The sequence below is a fragment of the Melanerpes formicivorus genome, unplaced genomic scaffold (genome assembly GCF_026170545.1).
Source record: "Melanerpes formicivorus ecotype bairdi unplaced genomic scaffold, bMelFor1.0.p_v2 SCAF_6, whole genome shotgun sequence".
NCBI classification, from domain to species: Eukaryota; Metazoa; Chordata; class Aves; order Piciformes; family Picidae; genus Melanerpes; species Melanerpes formicivorus.
In genome coordinates, this window is record NW_027142358.1 from 26,623,217 (window position 1) to 26,640,827 (window position 17,611).

Below are 17,611 nucleotides of genomic sequence, written 5' to 3' on the forward strand. Positions count from 1 at the left end.
GCTCTGGGTTTTGACAGGAAAAAGGAACATACAAAATGGCACAACTCAAGCCACACACAAATCGAGACAGGCTGGTGGCTGCAAACATCAAATGCCATTGACAGCTGATGGGAAGACCACATGGATGCACATTAATGGCTATAGGATTTGATGGCTGCACACCTACTGCAAATTCTCTGATTTCTATCTTCTCTTTCTACAGTTCAAACAAAAACCTCCCTGGCACATAGATTTGAGAAACAAACCCCTTGAAAACAGAAACAAACACACACACACCCTCACCCTCCAGGCTTTTGCAGTTTCAGGAAAGCTCTTTGGGAAGGTTTAGAAGCACAACTGAGGAGGTATGAACTAGTTTCTGAAATACTACTAAAGATACAGGATTTGGATTCACGTCCAGGGAAGCACAGCAGGCACCAGGGTAGGGGCGGAATGGTAACGTTCAACCTCCATCGCCTTTTCCCATCAACCATCACCCCCTCAAAAGGGAAAAAAATGGAAGGTATGAAAAAACCATATGTGCCTTAGAAATCTTTTGAAAGCCCTGAAAGTGCTTGTGTACACCAAGATCGCAAGGCTGTTCATTATGCAGATTTAAAGGCCTATAAACAGCTGGTAGTCCTGTCACTGGAGTAATTACATTATGGTTTTCAAGATTTAAACCCAGTTATTTGAACATTGTTTCTATTCAGTTCGTCACAGTGGGATCTCTAATTTGTTCGACATAGTCAACAGCAGAGTAGTCTATCTTGGACTAATTAGTGCTCTCAAAGTGGAGCAGCCCACACGACACAGAACAAAGGCTGGCATGAGGGCTGCAGGTCCTCTGCCTTCAAAGTGTTCTTGTGATGCTAAAATCTTCTGCAGGGTAAACGTTTTCATTACTTCCAGCGTTTTGTAAAATCCTGTCTGTGAGTTGGTAAAAAAACCTTGAGGGTTTTTGAGGATGAAGAGGTAAACAGAAACTGCAAAGACATTGGTATTAACATAGAAGTGATATAGAAGAGCAATTAAGATTTTTCTCCAACAAGAAGCTGAAGTTGTAACGATACTGTCAAAACATTGGAAAGCTCTACTAGCTAACAACTCGATATTAGCATAGAGTGACTTGGGTTGGAAGGGACCTTTAAAGATCATCTTGGTCCAGTCCCACTGCAGTCGGCAGGGACATCTGCAACTAGATCTGGTTGCTCAGAGCCCCAAATAACCTGACCTGATATGTTTCCAGGAATGAGACATTTTCCACCTCTTGGGGCATCCTGTGACAGTGCTTCACCACCATGTGAAAAATCCCTTCCTTATCTCTAGTTTAAAATACCTCTTTGAGTTGAAAACCACCACCCTTTGTCCTGTCATTACATACCCTGCTAAGAAATCTGCCCCCATCTTTCTATAGGCCTCTAAGTACTGAAAAGGTACAAGACAATCTCCCTGGATCCTTCTCTTCTCCAGGCTTATCAATAAAGACACTTTAGTCCGATAGAACAATCTCAGGTGGAGAAAAATCTCTCAAGGCTTTTGCTCTTTTTTTCTTGATGAAAATTGTTTTACTGAAATAAAAGCTGCAAGTGCAGACTGAAGCCCCTGGAACAAGCTTGTTTCAGAGAGATAACACAGCAGGAAACTTGTCAACATCTTGGGCTGCAGTTAACCCCCATTTATGCCCTCTATAAAAGCAGGTTGTCCCACTTGTCCTCCTCCTGTCACACCTTCCTATGCAGACACAGAGATGCACATGGGGAGCTGAAGCAGGGAATGTCCTCTAGGAGTGGAAAACTAATTGGATAACTGATGTTATTGGCAGTGCTTGCGGCAAGTATGCCGCAATGACCCGCTCTGTACGCTCCTCAAGGGTTGCACAGAGACACTCTACTCCTGCCCAACCACAAATGTGCTTATAATCCATCCTTGGGGGTCACTGGGTTGGGGTCAGTGGAAATTAAACTCATCAGCCAACCTGCTCTTACAAAAAAGACCACTGGAAAATGTATGAGGCTATGTTGGCTGTGAGCCTTATGAACCTCAGAGTCATAAAGACCTCTACCTCCACAAATCTCAAAGACATCAGGAGAAAGAAACAACAAGAAAGGAGGAAACCATCTGACTGAAAAAGCAACCACAAGGTCACATCCTAAAGCCTAGAGGTGCCATCAATACAAGATTGTATACTTAAGCAAGTTTCCAAGTCATCATTTTACCCTTCCAGGTTCTTCATTTCAAATGTTGTTTCAATGTGTGTTGCTATGAAAGAGCAGTCAGATTCCTGAGACCAAGAAGCCTGGCAGAGATTTTTTAAGACTAGCAGGAAAGCCAGTAGTACCAGTATCAAATAAAATAGCAATGGCTGTGGGGAAGTGGCAAAGCAGCAGCCCTGCATTGTGCACAAGTGTTTGGTGTCTAGTTGCTTTGACTTCTAATAACGGCTGAACTCTAGTATCTGTCTTGGCCTTTGTAAGTGACTGCAACAGACGCAGGCTTCCAGAAGACCACAGGAATGTACATGGTGATGTAGGGCAGGTCTGTCCACCCCAGGCAGCTGGAGCACATCCTGGAAAAAAGTGCTGTGATAACATAACGCTGATATCCAGTCACCAGACCATGTCCCCGGCTTTCGTGTCACAGTCAACTGCTCTTGGACCACAACTGATTCACAACCAGGTAGAGCCAGAGGACTTTGAGTTTGGATCAACAGACACACCTCAGGATATTTTTCTTTTCCTGGGCACATTGTAACCCTACATAAACCCCAGTTTCTCTACCACTTGAAAAGCTGGCACTGAAATATGTAATCAGGGAAGAACCCTGCCGTATTTCCTCAGCTCAGCAGCTTTTGGTGTCATCTGTGGATGGGTGTGGTGCATAAGCAGTCTGGGAGCTCTCTTCAGGTAGAGTATGGTCTCATTACACCCATAAAATTGAGAGGCTGCAGCTAAGGGAGGTGATGCTGCTCTTCTCCCTCACCATTTCCCACCCTCCCTCTCTCCACTCACAACACAGATGAGCTGAATTAGCCCTTTAAGCTGGTACAACCACAGAGGGGATCATAATTAAAAAACATTAAAAAAAGTTCAAAAGCATCTCCTGCTAAATCAAAATAAATACAGAAGCATGGAAGAGCTACACAGTGACAGAACAGGCAGTGACACTGCTGCTTGTGCCCACAGCCTCCCTTGGACTGGTTTAATAGAACCATCGAATTATTTCAGTTCAAAAAGACCTCCAAGATCACAGAAACCAACTATCAACCTAAAATTGCCATGGCCACTAAACCATGTCCCCAAGTGCCATGTCCACACATTTCCTGAATGCTTCCAGGGACAGTAACGCCACCACCTCCCTGGGCAGCCTGTTCCAAGGCCCAGACACACTTTTCATAAAGGGATATTTTCTAATATCTAGCCTAAACATCCCCTGGCACAACTCAAGGCCATTTCCTCTTGTCTGATCCCTTGCTACTTGGGAGAAGAGACCAACACCCACCTCACTCCAACCTCCTTTCGGGGAGTTGTAGAACACAATGAGATCTCCCCTCAGCCTCCTTTTGTACAGACGAAACAACCCCAGTTCCCTCAGCTGCTCCTTACTAGACTGGTTTTCTTGATCCTTCACTAGCTTTATTGCCCTTCTCTGGACATGCTCCAGCATGTCAAAGTCTTTCTTGTAGTGAAGAGGCCTAAAGCAAATCCAGAATTTGAAGTGCAGCCTCACCAGCACTGAGTACGGGGGGCAGTGTTACTTGTTACTCCCCTTCTCCTGTTGGCCATGCTATTCCTGACCCAAGACAGGATGCCTTTGGCCTTCTGGGCCACCTGAGCACACCACTGCCTCATGTTCAGACAGCTGTCAACAAGCATCCCTAACTCCTTTTCTGCTGGCAACTTTCCAGCCCTTCTGCCCTGAAACTGTGAAATGACAAAAATCACAGCACTGGAACTTTGATGTTGACTTCCTATCTCAGTAAATGAAAATTTGCTTGCATCCCTACCTGGACTATAGCTGCATTTTCCTTTCATTTTCCAAAACATGGGATGCAGTTCTTTGTTGCTTTAAGTGCACATATTACCAGCTAAAATGGCTTTCTCAGATAATAGAGAGTAATAATGACAACAAAAGATCTCTTCCTTTCAGCTTTGGAAGCTGACACAAGGAATGAGAAGCTTGCACCCATGGTAGGACAGGGATGTCATCAGCAGAGACAGCAGGAAGACATGTACCCAGTGCCATTGGTGTGCACCAGGGGGATAGCCTTGTCTCTTCTGCAAGAAGAGTTACAGCTAGGAAACCATCTGTAGGAAACCAAGATCCTCTGCTCTGGGACTCATTAATGGTACTAATCCTTCTGCACAGCAGCATACACCAGGAGAAGTCCTAAACCACCAATTGTCAGGACTCAGAGCAAATGAAATATGCTCAGTACACTCCTGTACAACTGCCTGAACTGCAGCCTAGATGGCTGTGCTTTATCAGGCATCTAGGAGGTCCATTATTAATTAAAGTTATGCTAAATAGCAGACATGGGATGCTTCTGTCATTATAAAAATACGGAGATTTCACAAACAGAAAATTACATGTGCTGCAGGAAAGCAGATGAGATATGGCAACTAAAGATTCTCTTTAGTCAAATTCATCTTTAATACTCAGCCATTAAAAGAGGGAAATAGTATTGTACTTGAAAAATTAATGAATATTTCCATATTATGCTTTTATTACTCATTAAGCAAGCATAAAAATTAATCTTTAATTATAATTTAATGAGAACTGGGTTTAACCTCTCAGTTTTGTTTCACAAAGTATTTGCAGATAGGTTTGGGGTTTTTTCAAAGATGATTAAAGAAAGGGGGAGATAAAGAGCACTGTGACCAGCAGAGACAGAAATGTGATTGTGCACCCATACCCAGCACTGGTAAGGCCACACCTTGAGTACTGGATTTAATTTTGAGGCCCTCACTACAAGAAGGACATTGAGGTGCTGGAGTGTGTCCAGAGAAGGGCAGCAAAGCTGGTGAAAGGTTTGGAGAACAAGTCTTAAGAATTGAAGCTCACAGAACTCAGGTTGCTCAGTCTGGCAAAAATGAGGATGAGAAGAGACCTCACTCCCTACAGCTACCTGACAGGAGGTATGATCAAAGTGGGTCTGGTCTCTTTCCAAGGTAACGAGTGATAGAATGACATTAAATGGTCTCAGGATGTACCAATGGAGTTTCAGGTTGGATATTAGAAGAAACCTCTTCCCTGACTGGGTTCTCAAACACTGGAACAAGCTGCTCAGGGAGGTGGTTGAATCCCGGGATGCAGAAATGTGATGCTGAAGGACATGGTTCAGCAGCAGACTAGGTAGAGTTAGATAATGGATATGGACTCAGTGATCTTAAATGTCTTTTCCAACCAAAACAATTCTGTGATTCTATGATATTTACCCACTTTAACTCCTGGCCTGTGTCAGTGCCTGCAGGGAAGGTTGCTGGTGCTGGCACAGACCTCTTGAATCAAAAAGCAGCACAGCCCTGAAAGATCTGAACCCAACTCCATAAACTTGGGAAACTGAAGTGAGGAATGAATTTCATCGACTTTTAAACTATAATTCATGCTTTGTGCTTTGTTTACTTGTGCTTACTCAGGTCTTACTATAAAACCCCATTATGTAGCTCAAGTAAGATAGATTCTGTCCTACCACAACAAACAGCACAGATGCGCACATCTGTAGCCTCCAATGAAAAGTATTCCAAAAACCCTGAGACACAACTGCACCCAGTTTTTCCACACCCAACCACATTCCATGGGGATCAAAAAATATTTATGTTGCCTAGTGTTGAGGGCATCAAAGATTCACCTTCCTGCTTCTTCCAGGTGACCCACTGAGTTGCTTAAAGTTTTCAATTGATTTACTTTTCAGCAGAATAACGGTGCTTCAAAATGCCCCTAATTAAAACCCAAAATGGAAAGAGGGATGCTAGTCAATACAATGAATCCTTTTTTCAGTCAACTGATTAAGTATCATCCAGATAGCAATTAAAAAAAAAGGGGGGGGGGGGGAAGAAAAGAATAATGAAAAGCAATTTGTTTAACATCTTGAGTCTAAAGACAATATTTGCAGAGGTGTTACTGGGAGGGAGTGTAGGGAGCTTCTGAGAGAGAATCGTTTTACTCACCAGATACTGAATCTGTTTACCACTAGAGTAATAAACCAACCTAATGAACTTGAATTAGGAAATCACAGAGTTTATATGCATTGATTTAGCAGCCTTGCACAGAGCTGCTGGGCAGACAAGTGTTCTTTCACAGCTAGCTCAGCTGCTGAGGGATTCATGAGCCCATACCTGAAGTTGCTGAGAAAACCAGACTGGGATTCCTACTCCCACATCCCATTTGTCTCTCTGCCTCTTACTTTTCTCCCCAAACTGGTCTTTCCGTGAGCCAAGACAGGTATGAAATATCATTTATTTAACAGAGGGATGGAACACCTCTCCTATGAGGACAGACAGAGAGTTAGGGTTGTTCAGTCTGGAGAAGGCAAAGCTTCAGGAGGACCTTATTGAGATGTTTCAGTACTTAAAAGGGGCTTATGAGGCAGATGAGAATACTACAGGAGGGTGTGTTGTGACAAGACAAGGGGTGATGGTTTTAAACTAAAAGAGGATTTAGACTAGCAATTGATTAGGTGGTGTTGGATGATAGGTTGGACGCAATGATCTTGAAGGTCTCTTCCAACCTGGTTTATTCTATTCTATTCTAAGCAAAGTATGCTGCAATGCTGGCCTAGGTTGCCCAGACAGGTGGTAGACATTCCATCCCTGGTACAATTCCAGGTCAGGCTAGCTGCAGATGTCTCTGCTGACTGCAGGAAGTTGGACTAGATGACTTTTAAAGGGCCCCTTCAAACCCAAACCAGTCTACAACTTTATTATTCTATTACTATCACCTCTAAACCTAGCAGCAACTTGCATCATACTGAAGAACACAACTGCTCACGACAATGACAAGAAGTCTGCAAGGAAGACTCCTTCCACTGCCTTAGCTACAGACCCACTGCTGGTCACAGTTCCACTTACCACTGAGTGGGTGAGGAATGGTGTACTGCTTCTTTTTGCTTGAAAAAGATGTGGAGGAAAGCTTGCGAGCAAGAAGCCCTCCTTGGTTGCTTGCAGGAGCATTGCTCTGCTGGGCTTTCCTCAGCTGGACCATATGTTCAAGCCTCTTCAGCCTCTCTTGTGAACGAGAGATGAACTGAGGGTTATAGATTTCTAGTGCTTCCTAAATGAAACAGAGAAATCACTTTGTTTTAAAAGCATTAAAAGGAAAAAAAAACCCCAAACACACACAAACTCCAAACAACCACGGGATATGCATCTAATGGGGTTCAACAAGAGCTTATCAGTGAAAATGATTGCTTCGCTATGTGGAAGTTAACAAGCTGCTTTTATTGCTGTCTTTACTTCCTTTTGCCCTGGTGTGAAATTTCTAGGTCAGACAAAGGAGAATTTCTAAAAAATAAAAAACAAAAACAACCAAAAACTACAAAACCAAACCCCCCACAACAACCCAGCAACTTGCAGAAAACCTATCCAAAGGAGCTCGAATTGCGTATTTTTATAAGCTATCCAAATTCAAGTTCTTGATGTTTTGCCTATTTTCTTCTCACACCCCATCGCTGAAGCAGCTTGTCACTGACAGTCCACAAACTTTCCTGTTTATTTAGATTGTCAAGCAACTCTAGTCATGGATGATCCAGAAAGAAAACGCTTGCCAGTCAAAGGCTGCTTCAACATTTAGGAACGTCTCAGGACGGAAGAGAGGAGCAGAGACTGGCCTACAACACGTGCCAGGGCAGAAGGCAGGAAAGTGTGTTGGCTGCTGGACCTTGGTATCAACGTGAGGTCATGTCCTCACCTACAGCTGCCACTCCTGGTACTGGATATTGTGTACATTGGGGGAAACTGGCATTTTCAAGCTGTAATTTCAAAAAGGTATTTAGGAAACTTGTAAATCCTCAAACTTTTACCAAGTTCCTCTGTGAGAATGTCGGGGGGGGAAGCTTAGAAAGGGGAGCTTTTACAACCAGATGGCCAAGTAAGTCTCAGTAACTGATGCAAGCTACCAAAATGTAAGGACTGGACTTGATCATTAAGGCCTGTTCCAAATGGAATGTTTTATGATTCTAAAACTTCACTGGAATGGAAGAAAATCAAGGAAATGTGAACTTCTGTCCCCAGTCACTTCCTAGAATGGCTTGGGTTGGAAGGAACCTATAAAGGTCATCTAGCCTGGCCACCCTGCACTGCACAGGAACATGGTTTAGTTGATTAGATGGTGTTGGATGATAGCTTGGACTCAATCTCAAGTCTTTTCCAACCTGGTTAATTCTACTTTATTCTATCGGCAACTAGAACAGGTTGCTCAAAGCTCTGTTCAACCTGACCTAGAATGGTTCTTGGGAGGGGGCTTCAACCACCTCTCTGGGCAGGCTGGGTCAGTGTCTCACCACCCTGTGTAAAAAAATTCTTCCTTCTACATATCTCTCTCAATTTAAATTGATCTTGTCATGTCACAACAGGCCCTGCTAAACCGACTGTCCTCATCTTTCTTATCAGCCCCATTAAGCAAATACAATGCATTAAAAAAAAAAAAAAAGGGAGGGGGGAAGAGAGAGAGAGATAGAGAGAGAAGGGAAAAGAAAGTAGTAAAGGGAGAGAGAGAAAAATAAAATCATTTAAAAATAAAAGTTTAATATGGGGATTGATTTCTACAACACATTGATTTTTACCCGCAGAGTCCATGGGGCTGGCGGAGTTTTCTCCAGCAGGTTTCTGGTTTGCGGCCGAGGGCGTGGGTCATTTTTGTCATTAGGAACATCCAGCAGATAAGCTGTAGATAGCGCTGCCCTGCGGGCTCCGTCCCACTTGTCCTCCTCCACCTCACACTCCTTTGTTTTGTCACTTGAAGCACGGAATTCATAATCACCTTCGAGAGATTTAAAAGTTCATTAAGAGTGCGTGGTTAATTTTTTATGGGGTTCTCCACCTCATTAGGCATAGAGGGCAATTTCCAAAATAAGAAAGCCAAGATATTATTAATAGGCCTCATTAAGCAAAATAGATCAAATCTAACCATAGGTGCTACTCGCTGCCCTGTGACACCCAGAATGTCTTTCACATTAAGCCAGACGTCACACCAAAGCGCAATTTAACTGCTCAGATGCTTGGCTCCGTTGGCTGGGAATCACTTCCCAAAACCCAGACGCTTCTGTGGCACAGTTACATCATGGAAAGCAAAGGATGTCACCCTGTGACTCGCAGTTAGAGTTCATTTCCATTTACTGCATGTATTGTGGGAAACAGCACGCTGTTACAGACCTTAATCCCATATCATTTCTCCTGACCATACTGAGGCTTTCACAAACACTAGACTTGTTTTTTCCTTTGCTGATAACACAGCTTGTTTTCTATCATTTCTCTCTGTTCACTAGCCAGTAGAATGTCTCCACGGGGAGAAAAACCCAACAAAAACAAAACCGCACATGCAACCCCCCCAGCCCACCCCGCCTCCCCCCAAAAAAGCACCACCAAAAAAATCAAAAATAGTCTCCACAAAAAAAGCAAAACACAAGAGGCTAGAATCAAACTCACAGCATTGTTGTGGATGGAAGAGACTTCTAAGATCACTGAGTCCAATCGTTAAGCCAGCATATCCAAGTCCACCACTATACCATGTCCCTCAGCACCATATCTACAGGGCTTTGAAATCCTTCCAGGGATGGGGACTCTACCACTGCCCTGAGCAGCCTGTTCCAAAGCTCCATAGCTTGACAGCCCTTTTGGGGAAGAAATTGTTCCTAAACGTCCAACCCAAACTTCCCCTGGCACAACTTGAGGAAGCTTTCTCTTGTACTATTTGCTGGTTAATTGGAAAAGGACACCAATCCCACCTCACTCAATTTTGCATTCTGGTAGTTTTAGAGAGTGAGAAGGTCTCCCCTGAGCCTTTTCTCCAGGCTGAACAGCCCCAGTTCCCTCAGCCACACCTTGTAAAGCTTGCACTCTAGACTCTTTACCAGCTTGGTTGCTCTTCATTGGACATACTCCAGCACCTCAATGTCCTTCTTGCAGGAAGAGATAAATTACATGTGAGAGGCATATTATTATGCAAGCTGTTGAATCTCAGAGTCTTCTATTGTGAGCAAAAAGACTTTTTTTCTAAACTTACAATTACGTTTTAATAGTCTATAACTGATACTCCCTGCACGAATCACAACCAAAAGAGGCTATGTGCTCAAAATCAGAGTTGACAAGATTCTCATTTAAAGGACAGAACTAATCCAAAATAACAAAGGAACTTCGGAAGAGCTCCATCTGAACTACTTGGAAAAGTCACACTGGAGCACTCCTTCCTTGCCAAATAATTTGATTTCTAGAACTAAATATCTGGGAATAAAGCCCATTACTGTTTTATTTCAATTTTTGGTTACAATAAACTTAAAATATTTTCCTCTTTATGACATATTGTACATATTATATTGTACTGAAAAAAAAAGGGAGGTATTAAAATGGTCTGTGCTGGGTACATTTGCCTTACAAAAGCCTGAATGGTATTTCCTCCCTCTAATACTGTTCATGTTAACATTTTGGGGAAAAGAAAACACCTTGAAACCTGTGAACATGAAATTCAGCTCCTTGACAAGCCACCTCTACAGAGGTGTCAATTAACTTTATCTTTGGCAGATCTCTGCAGATGCTTCACTTCTGTAAAACAAAGTCACTTCCCGTTAGTGAAAAGGCATGATTTAACTTCAGGCACTGCAAGCAGAAGGAAGGCTTCTCCCCCTCCTCAACTGGTGTTTTTTTCAGGAGCTTTATTGTCAACCCTGAAAAAGTTCTGCCTGTTAAAAAAATCTAGTACAGTATTTTTAAAGTATCATTGGAGCAAATGCCTCACAAACCTAATGACACTAAAGGTAAATTAACACTAGAGCATATCTCAGTTGTCCCCTGTACAAATAACTCGTGTCATCTCCATTTCATCTTTATGAACAAATGCTGGAAACAAGACATCCCAAACACTGCTGAACTGCAAGAAATTGTGGTTTATACACTGACAGCTTGTTGATAAGTTAACTGTTAAACCTCTTATTTTCTTCAGGATAATCTCTCCAAACAGGGCACCTCATTCTATGCTTGTCCATCACATACTTCAGGCTGTTGTGTCAAAAAATGAGGGGACTAGAAAACCTCTCTTATGAGGAAAGACTGAGAGAATTGGGTCTTTTTAGTCTGGAAAAAAGAAGATTGAGAGGTTCTGTCATAAATACTTATAAATACTTAAAGGGGGGGGGGGGGGGGGGGACAGGAGCATGGGACCAGGCTTTTTTTTTTCCTGTGGTGGCTGGTGGCAGGACAAACATGCACATACCAAGTTCTACCTAAGTAAGATGAAGAACTTCTTTAATGTAAGGATGATGCAGCACTGGAACAGACAGCCCAGAGAGGTGGTGGAAATATTCAAAACCCACCTGGATGTGTTCTTGTATGACCTTCCCTAGGTAAACCTGCCTGGGTAGGGGAGTTGGTCTCAATGATCTCCAGAGGTCCCTTCCAACCCCTATCACACTGTGATTCCGTGAAATGAAAGGAAGCTATCAGAACCTGGTTGTAAAACTAACCACACTTCTGGTGTTTATTGGTTGGACTGGGACTGCTCGACACTACAATTTAATGTTTTTTCAATATTTTCTTGAATCTACTTACAAAGTAAGCCTATCTTTTTCATTTTAATCTTGTTTGCTATTAACCATAGCAATGTATACATTTAGATTAGCTGATTAATCTCTCACCAGATGACTCATACTCAGCACTTAAAGCTGGACACAAATGGACTAACTTTCCATTATTTCACTTTTAAGACTGATCTCATCTTATTATTGAAACCATATTCCTGACAACCACAGCAGGATTTGTACCTTACTTTTTAGGAGCTGGTTTTGCTTGTGAACATTTTCTTCTGAGAGGATTCTTGATGAAGCTTTTATATTGCACATACTACTGGAGACAAACGTTGCTGGTTGCAGGATGCCCTGTGCTTGGATCTCTTTGAATTTGGAAGTGCCTTTTGAGGGATCTCTGTTTTTCAATGAGCCATCAGTAGCAGCAGTGACTGACTTTCTGGATGCTGTATCTGGAAGAGAGGCAGAGTTTGTTGTGCTGCTCCTGCCCATGGTGCGTGGTTGCTTCTCACTTCCTGACAGCATTTGTGTTCCTGGGAAAACCAGAAGAAACAAGTCAAAATTCCATAACATGGGAACATTTTTCTTCTGAGCCCTGTCCTCCTCACCATTTTGCAAATCTGCTTCCAGTTGTACATTTTAAGTTGCAAGCAATAAATATTTTATCATGGCTCAGTACTGTGGTCAGTTCTCTTGAATATCAATGCTCTGGATGAGGGGATTGAGGCACCCTCAGTAAGTTTTCAAATGACACCAAATTGGTGGGAGCACTGATCTACTCAAAGGTAGGAAAACTCTACAGAGGGACATGGACGGGATGGATTGATGGGCTAAGGCTGATGGGATGAGGTTCAACAAGGCCAAGTGTTGGAGGCTGCACTTGGCTCACACCACCACCATGCAACAGTACAACTTTGTCAAAAAGAGGGTGGGAAAGGACCTTGGGATGTTGGTCAACAGCTGGCTGAAGAACAGCCAGGATGTGCCTAGGTGGTCAAGATGGCAAACAGCATCCTGGCCAGGAAGAGTGTGACAAGCGTAAGTAGAGAAGTGATTGTCCTCCTGTATTCAGCCCTGGTGAGGCTGCACCTCAAATATCGGGCTCAGATTTAGGCCCCATGCTACAGGAGAACACTGAGTGTGTCCAGAGAAGTGCAATAAAGCTGGTGAAGGGTCTAGAGCGTAAGTCTTGCAATAAGCAGCTAAGGGAACTCGGGTTGCTTAGACTGGAGAAGAGTGGGCCGAGAGGAGACCTTGTCATTCTCTACAACCCCCAGAAAGATTGCAGCCAGGTGGGGGGCGGTCTCTTCTCCTTAGTAACAAGTGACAGGACAAGAGAAAATGGCCTCAAGTTTCACCAGAGGAGGTTTAGATTGGATATTTAGGAAATTTTCCTCCCTGAGAAGGTTGTCATCCCTGGACCAGACTGCCCCAGGCAGTGGTAGAGTCCCCATCTCTAAAAGGATTTAAAAGCTCTGTATATGTGCTACTAAGGGACATAGTTCAGTGGTGGACTTGTCAGTGCTGAATTAACAAGTGGATTCCAATTAACTCAAAGTTCTCTTCCAACCAAAACAACTCTGTGATTCCATGTCTGCCAAGCAGTTGCACTGAAACACTGTGTTACTGATAGAAATAATCACAGAGAATACGCTGTGTACAAGACATGCTTTCTCCTGAAATTGTTGTGGTGAGAAGGATGTTACAGAGCAATGACAACTGTAGTACCCTGTCACATAAAAAACCAAAATAAAACAGAGCTAGTCAGGAACACTAAGCAGACCTTGAAAAATTATTCAAGGTGAACACCACTACTGACAACAAAGCCATGGAAAAATTGAGAGAGTGGACAACATCAAGACAGAAAGGTCCACGTTCCTAGGTGAACTTTAGGCAGCGATTTGAAGGGGGAAGGAAATATAACGAAGGGGGGTGGAGGGGGATGGGGCAAAGAAGAAAAAAAACTTAAGGGAAAAATAAAGGGAGGGGAAGAGGAAAAAGGAATAGAAAAGAGATCAGGAAATTAGATTCAAATAATGAGGGACAGCATGGAAAGGGTATCAGCATGGTGGGCAGAAAGGAGCAGTCAGTTGGAACTATTTTATGTCCCTGTAAACCACTACCGAGGACAAAATGACACCCACACAGCACAAGTCCGCTCTTCCTTCTTAATCAAATGCATAAACTGCCTATTAGCAGCTCCAGTCACAGACTGATCCAAGATCTAAGGATTTATGTAGATGGAAATGGTCAATAGCCATTAAAAAAGAAAAGGGAGTTACCTAACCATAAACCCAAACAAAGCAGGCAGGGATTATCCCATTCCATATTGTGGATACAGTATTAAACAACTAGTGCTTTCAAAACAAAGAGTTCTAAAAGTGGGCACATTTTTCTTTTCCCTGATGACTCACACCCTGCTGCTGACCCTCTCTAGATGCTTCTTTGCAGTGTCTTGGTGGAGGACAGAAAGAAGATTAGATGTGTTTTTCTCCATGAGGCAGTGTGAGATGGCACATCATGTCAGACGTTTGCTTATCTTACAGTCATTAAGTAAATTTAGATCCTGCAGTGCCATGCAGGAAGCTTTCATTTCACTTCCCCAATCCTTAAACCAACTTGCAATAGATGAGAAATATCCTTTGCTGCAAAATGGTGGTCTCCCACACACTTTAGTGATCTGAATGGCTCATGTTTCTGTTTGATGATCCTGTAATTTGGAGGAAACCTCGTGGCTTTCTGTTAGTATGCAGATTGGAAAGCTTTTAACACCTGAAGGTCCATTTTGCATCTGCCTATACAGCGAGAAAGGAGTTAAGTCCTCAGGGCATCCTCTAGTGAAGGATCTCCTTCAGAGATCAGCACAGATGGAAAACAACAACAACAACAAAAAACCCAAAACTTTTCTCATTGAATTTATTGAGATAAACCCAATTTCATAGCCCTACAGAAAATCTGGTCAAAGAATGAGCTCCCAGAGTCTAGTTTAGCATCCAAGTTTTCCTTCTCTTTGGTACAACTTATTTTGCTCCGTATTTTCTGCTTTATCTTTTATCAAAACTTAACTCTCTTCTCAGATGAAAACTGTTTTGATGCAAATATTCTTCACAAACTGGATAGACAGAGCTCTATATATACACTCAGCTAAGCTCACGTGCATACAGTGATTTATTCCTGTATTCCCTGACCAACCTCATACCTGCCATTGCACACTGCATTTCTACAAATTTTATATGACACAGGGAGGGCAAAAAAAAAAGCACTGGGACTGAAGAATGGGGGCATGGGCATAAAAAAGTGTTTGTGGGAGGAGGAAGGAGGCAGCACAGCAGGAGAAGATGAAGAAAGCAGCAGGTAGCATTAACTAACTGCAGAGCAGCAGAGAAGGAAATCTCTCCACAAAGCCAAGACACCAGAAGGATAGAATGCGAGGGGGAAAGGAGAAAAGGGCCGGGGGGAAAAAGGGTGGAAGCAGAGACGAGAACCTAGAAAGGACAAAAAGAGTTTCTGCTCATCCAAGACAGCACCACAGCAGGACACAATTTCCCTTCATATCAAGCAATGTTTTGTGCAACGAATGTGTGCTGTGAAGCCAAACATCTTCACTGAGATTGTCAGACTGCTGAAAGCATTATTGTGTCCCCAGGAGAGCTATTTGCTATGGCTGGGCATCAGTATTCAAAACTACAGGGCATATGATCAGGGTAGTGAAAATGGGCTGAAAGGTAGCAAAATGAATAAAGCAGTGGAGACCAGAGTGAAGAAGCTGTCTCTAAGTCACACTCTCTAGCAGCTTACAACATGTCATATTTCTCTCACGTCCTAGGATGTGGATCTGAACATAAGGAGAAGAGTTGCCTCGAGTTTCCACGCTCTGTTTACTCCCAACTACCAAACTAGTTATTTGTGGATTCCAAGTGTAACTAAAGTAACCTTCAAGAACCGAGATATAAGCCCCAGAATTTTCTTACATATAGTGAGAAAGGAGAGAGCCTTCTCTTCTGTTCTGCACCCCTTCTGTGCTGAAAGAAATCCCACCAGTAGTCTTCTGCCCATAAGGTCTGGGGAATCCCAGGAAAGGAAGGGGAACAAGGAACAGGATCTAAAAGCCAGAAAAAGGTGATGGCTACTTCTTAGCGGTTTATGACAAGAATGTCTAAGAGGCTTCTATAAAGCCAGATTCCATATGAAATTCAGGTATAACACCACTGTATTCTTTCTGCATAAAAAGTGTCTTCTTTAGGTCTTGTGCTAATATTGTAACTAAATCTTAATCCTTATTAGATTCACAGTATGGTGGGGATTTTTTGAGTATAGTTAATTAAGGCTATTAGAAAAGGTGCACCTTGTTCTTGTCTAACATCAAAGGCAATCAGAATAATAACTGAGCCAATTTGGTAAATTCTTTCTTCTAACTCCCTCTTGAATTAACCTTTGAATCGAAAAGGTACATCCAGGAGCAGTCAATCCCAAAGAAAACACAGCAAAGCAAACCAGACACAGGCTTCAAAGATCAGCTCCCCTGTCCTCAAAGCGGCTGTCAGTCACCTTCACTAACCAATGCAGATGCAAAAGATGTTTGGTTGGGAGGAAAAAAAGAAAAGGAAAGGGAAAAAAAAGAGACAAAACCAGCAAAAGTACTTAAAGGTAAGATCACAGAGTTTCACTCTGTGCATTCTGTATCCGAGTGGGGAATTAGGGCTGTTACTCTCATTAAGACTATCTGGTATTGTATATCTAAATCCCCATGCACCAAACTAGAAATATATATGCCCCTCTGAGAAGAGCTAGAATTGAAACTGGATGACTAGCCATACATGTTTTTTCTATTATCCCAGCTGAAGAAAGTTTAAAGCTAATGGACAAAGACATGCAAGTGCAATGCTTTGGGAGATACAGGAGAACAAAATGAGAAGAAACAGAAAGCTGAATGACTTCATTAATAAAATTCTGCAAATACAGAGCCTAATTGTAAAAGCTCAGCTGCTTACAGGAGAAAAAGGGAGGAAAGTAATTTTTGCCCTATGCAAGAAATAGGGAGACAACAGGTCATTTTATGAATAATGGGTTACTGAAAACCATCTGATATTGGAGGCGTTAAAAATACTCTGCAAAACCAGGGGTAGGCTTTCAAAAGGTCTTTTTTTCAAAAACCCAGAACCCTTAATCTCTGAGTAAAAGAAGTATATTGTTTTACTGTAAAGTATCTTTTTCCATTTCCCTCTCTCTCCCTTCAGGGGGTTTTGCTAACAGGAAGTGACCCTGCATTAACACAGGTTAAATTTGCCTTTCCCTGAAACATGGACAATTCAGGCTAACATTCCCTTCTCCATTGTTAAAGGGTCTCCCCCCCTGCCATCCACCCCTTTTTCACTTTACAGCAGGATAATGCAGCTTTTCATACTTTTGCCTGACCCTCTTCCCAGCATGCCAATGTGGATTTTTGACAATTCATGACAAAGTGCTTCTTTGAAACTGGCCAAAGCTCATTTTAGCACCACAAATCCTCCACGACCACCAAGCACGCCTGACAAGAGGCAGCCGAGGAAGGAGACATGCAGAGTTGATTCACTGTGTGTCATTAATGAGATCAGACATCATCACTGTAGGTAGGCTTTACATTACAGACTTCTTGCTGGGGTTTTCTCTTTAATTTAATAAAAGCTCCATGCCCTGGGCTGTTGAGCTCTCCCAGACCTCCGTGATGGGAGCTGACACTGCCAGTACCCCAAGCAGAGAGGAACAGTAATTAATGCTTTTTAAGTGCAAGAAGCTTTCATCTTCTCCAATATTTAGATCCAAACATATGTAGGTATAGGTTGTACAGAGCCCACACATAGGCCAGTTTTGGTCCCCACTGTACAAAAAAAAGGATGAAGACAGGCTGGAAAGCATCCA

General features: G+C 42.7%; 1 protein-coding gene across 2 annotated transcripts in view; it reads right to left on the minus strand.

The window, feature by feature from the left end:
- The window catches only part of CUNH10orf90 (chromosome unknown C10orf90 homolog), an 83,430-nt gene that overhangs the window by 11,401 nt on the left and 54,418 nt on the right, over positions 1-17,611 (minus strand). The window contains exons 4-6 of one of the 2 annotated variants that reach the window (XM_068140205.1): positions 11,956-12,246; positions 8,762-8,958; positions 7,050-7,251 (exon numbers count right to left, since the gene is read on the minus strand). In XM_068140205.1, the coding sequence (XP_067996306.1) occupies positions 7,050-7,251; positions 8,762-8,958; positions 11,956-12,246 (690 nt within the window). Of the gene's footprint in view, positions 1-7,049; positions 7,252-8,761; positions 8,959-11,950; positions 12,247-17,611 lie in introns of those variants that run through there. The other variant, XM_068140206.1, reaches the window with a different exon arrangement.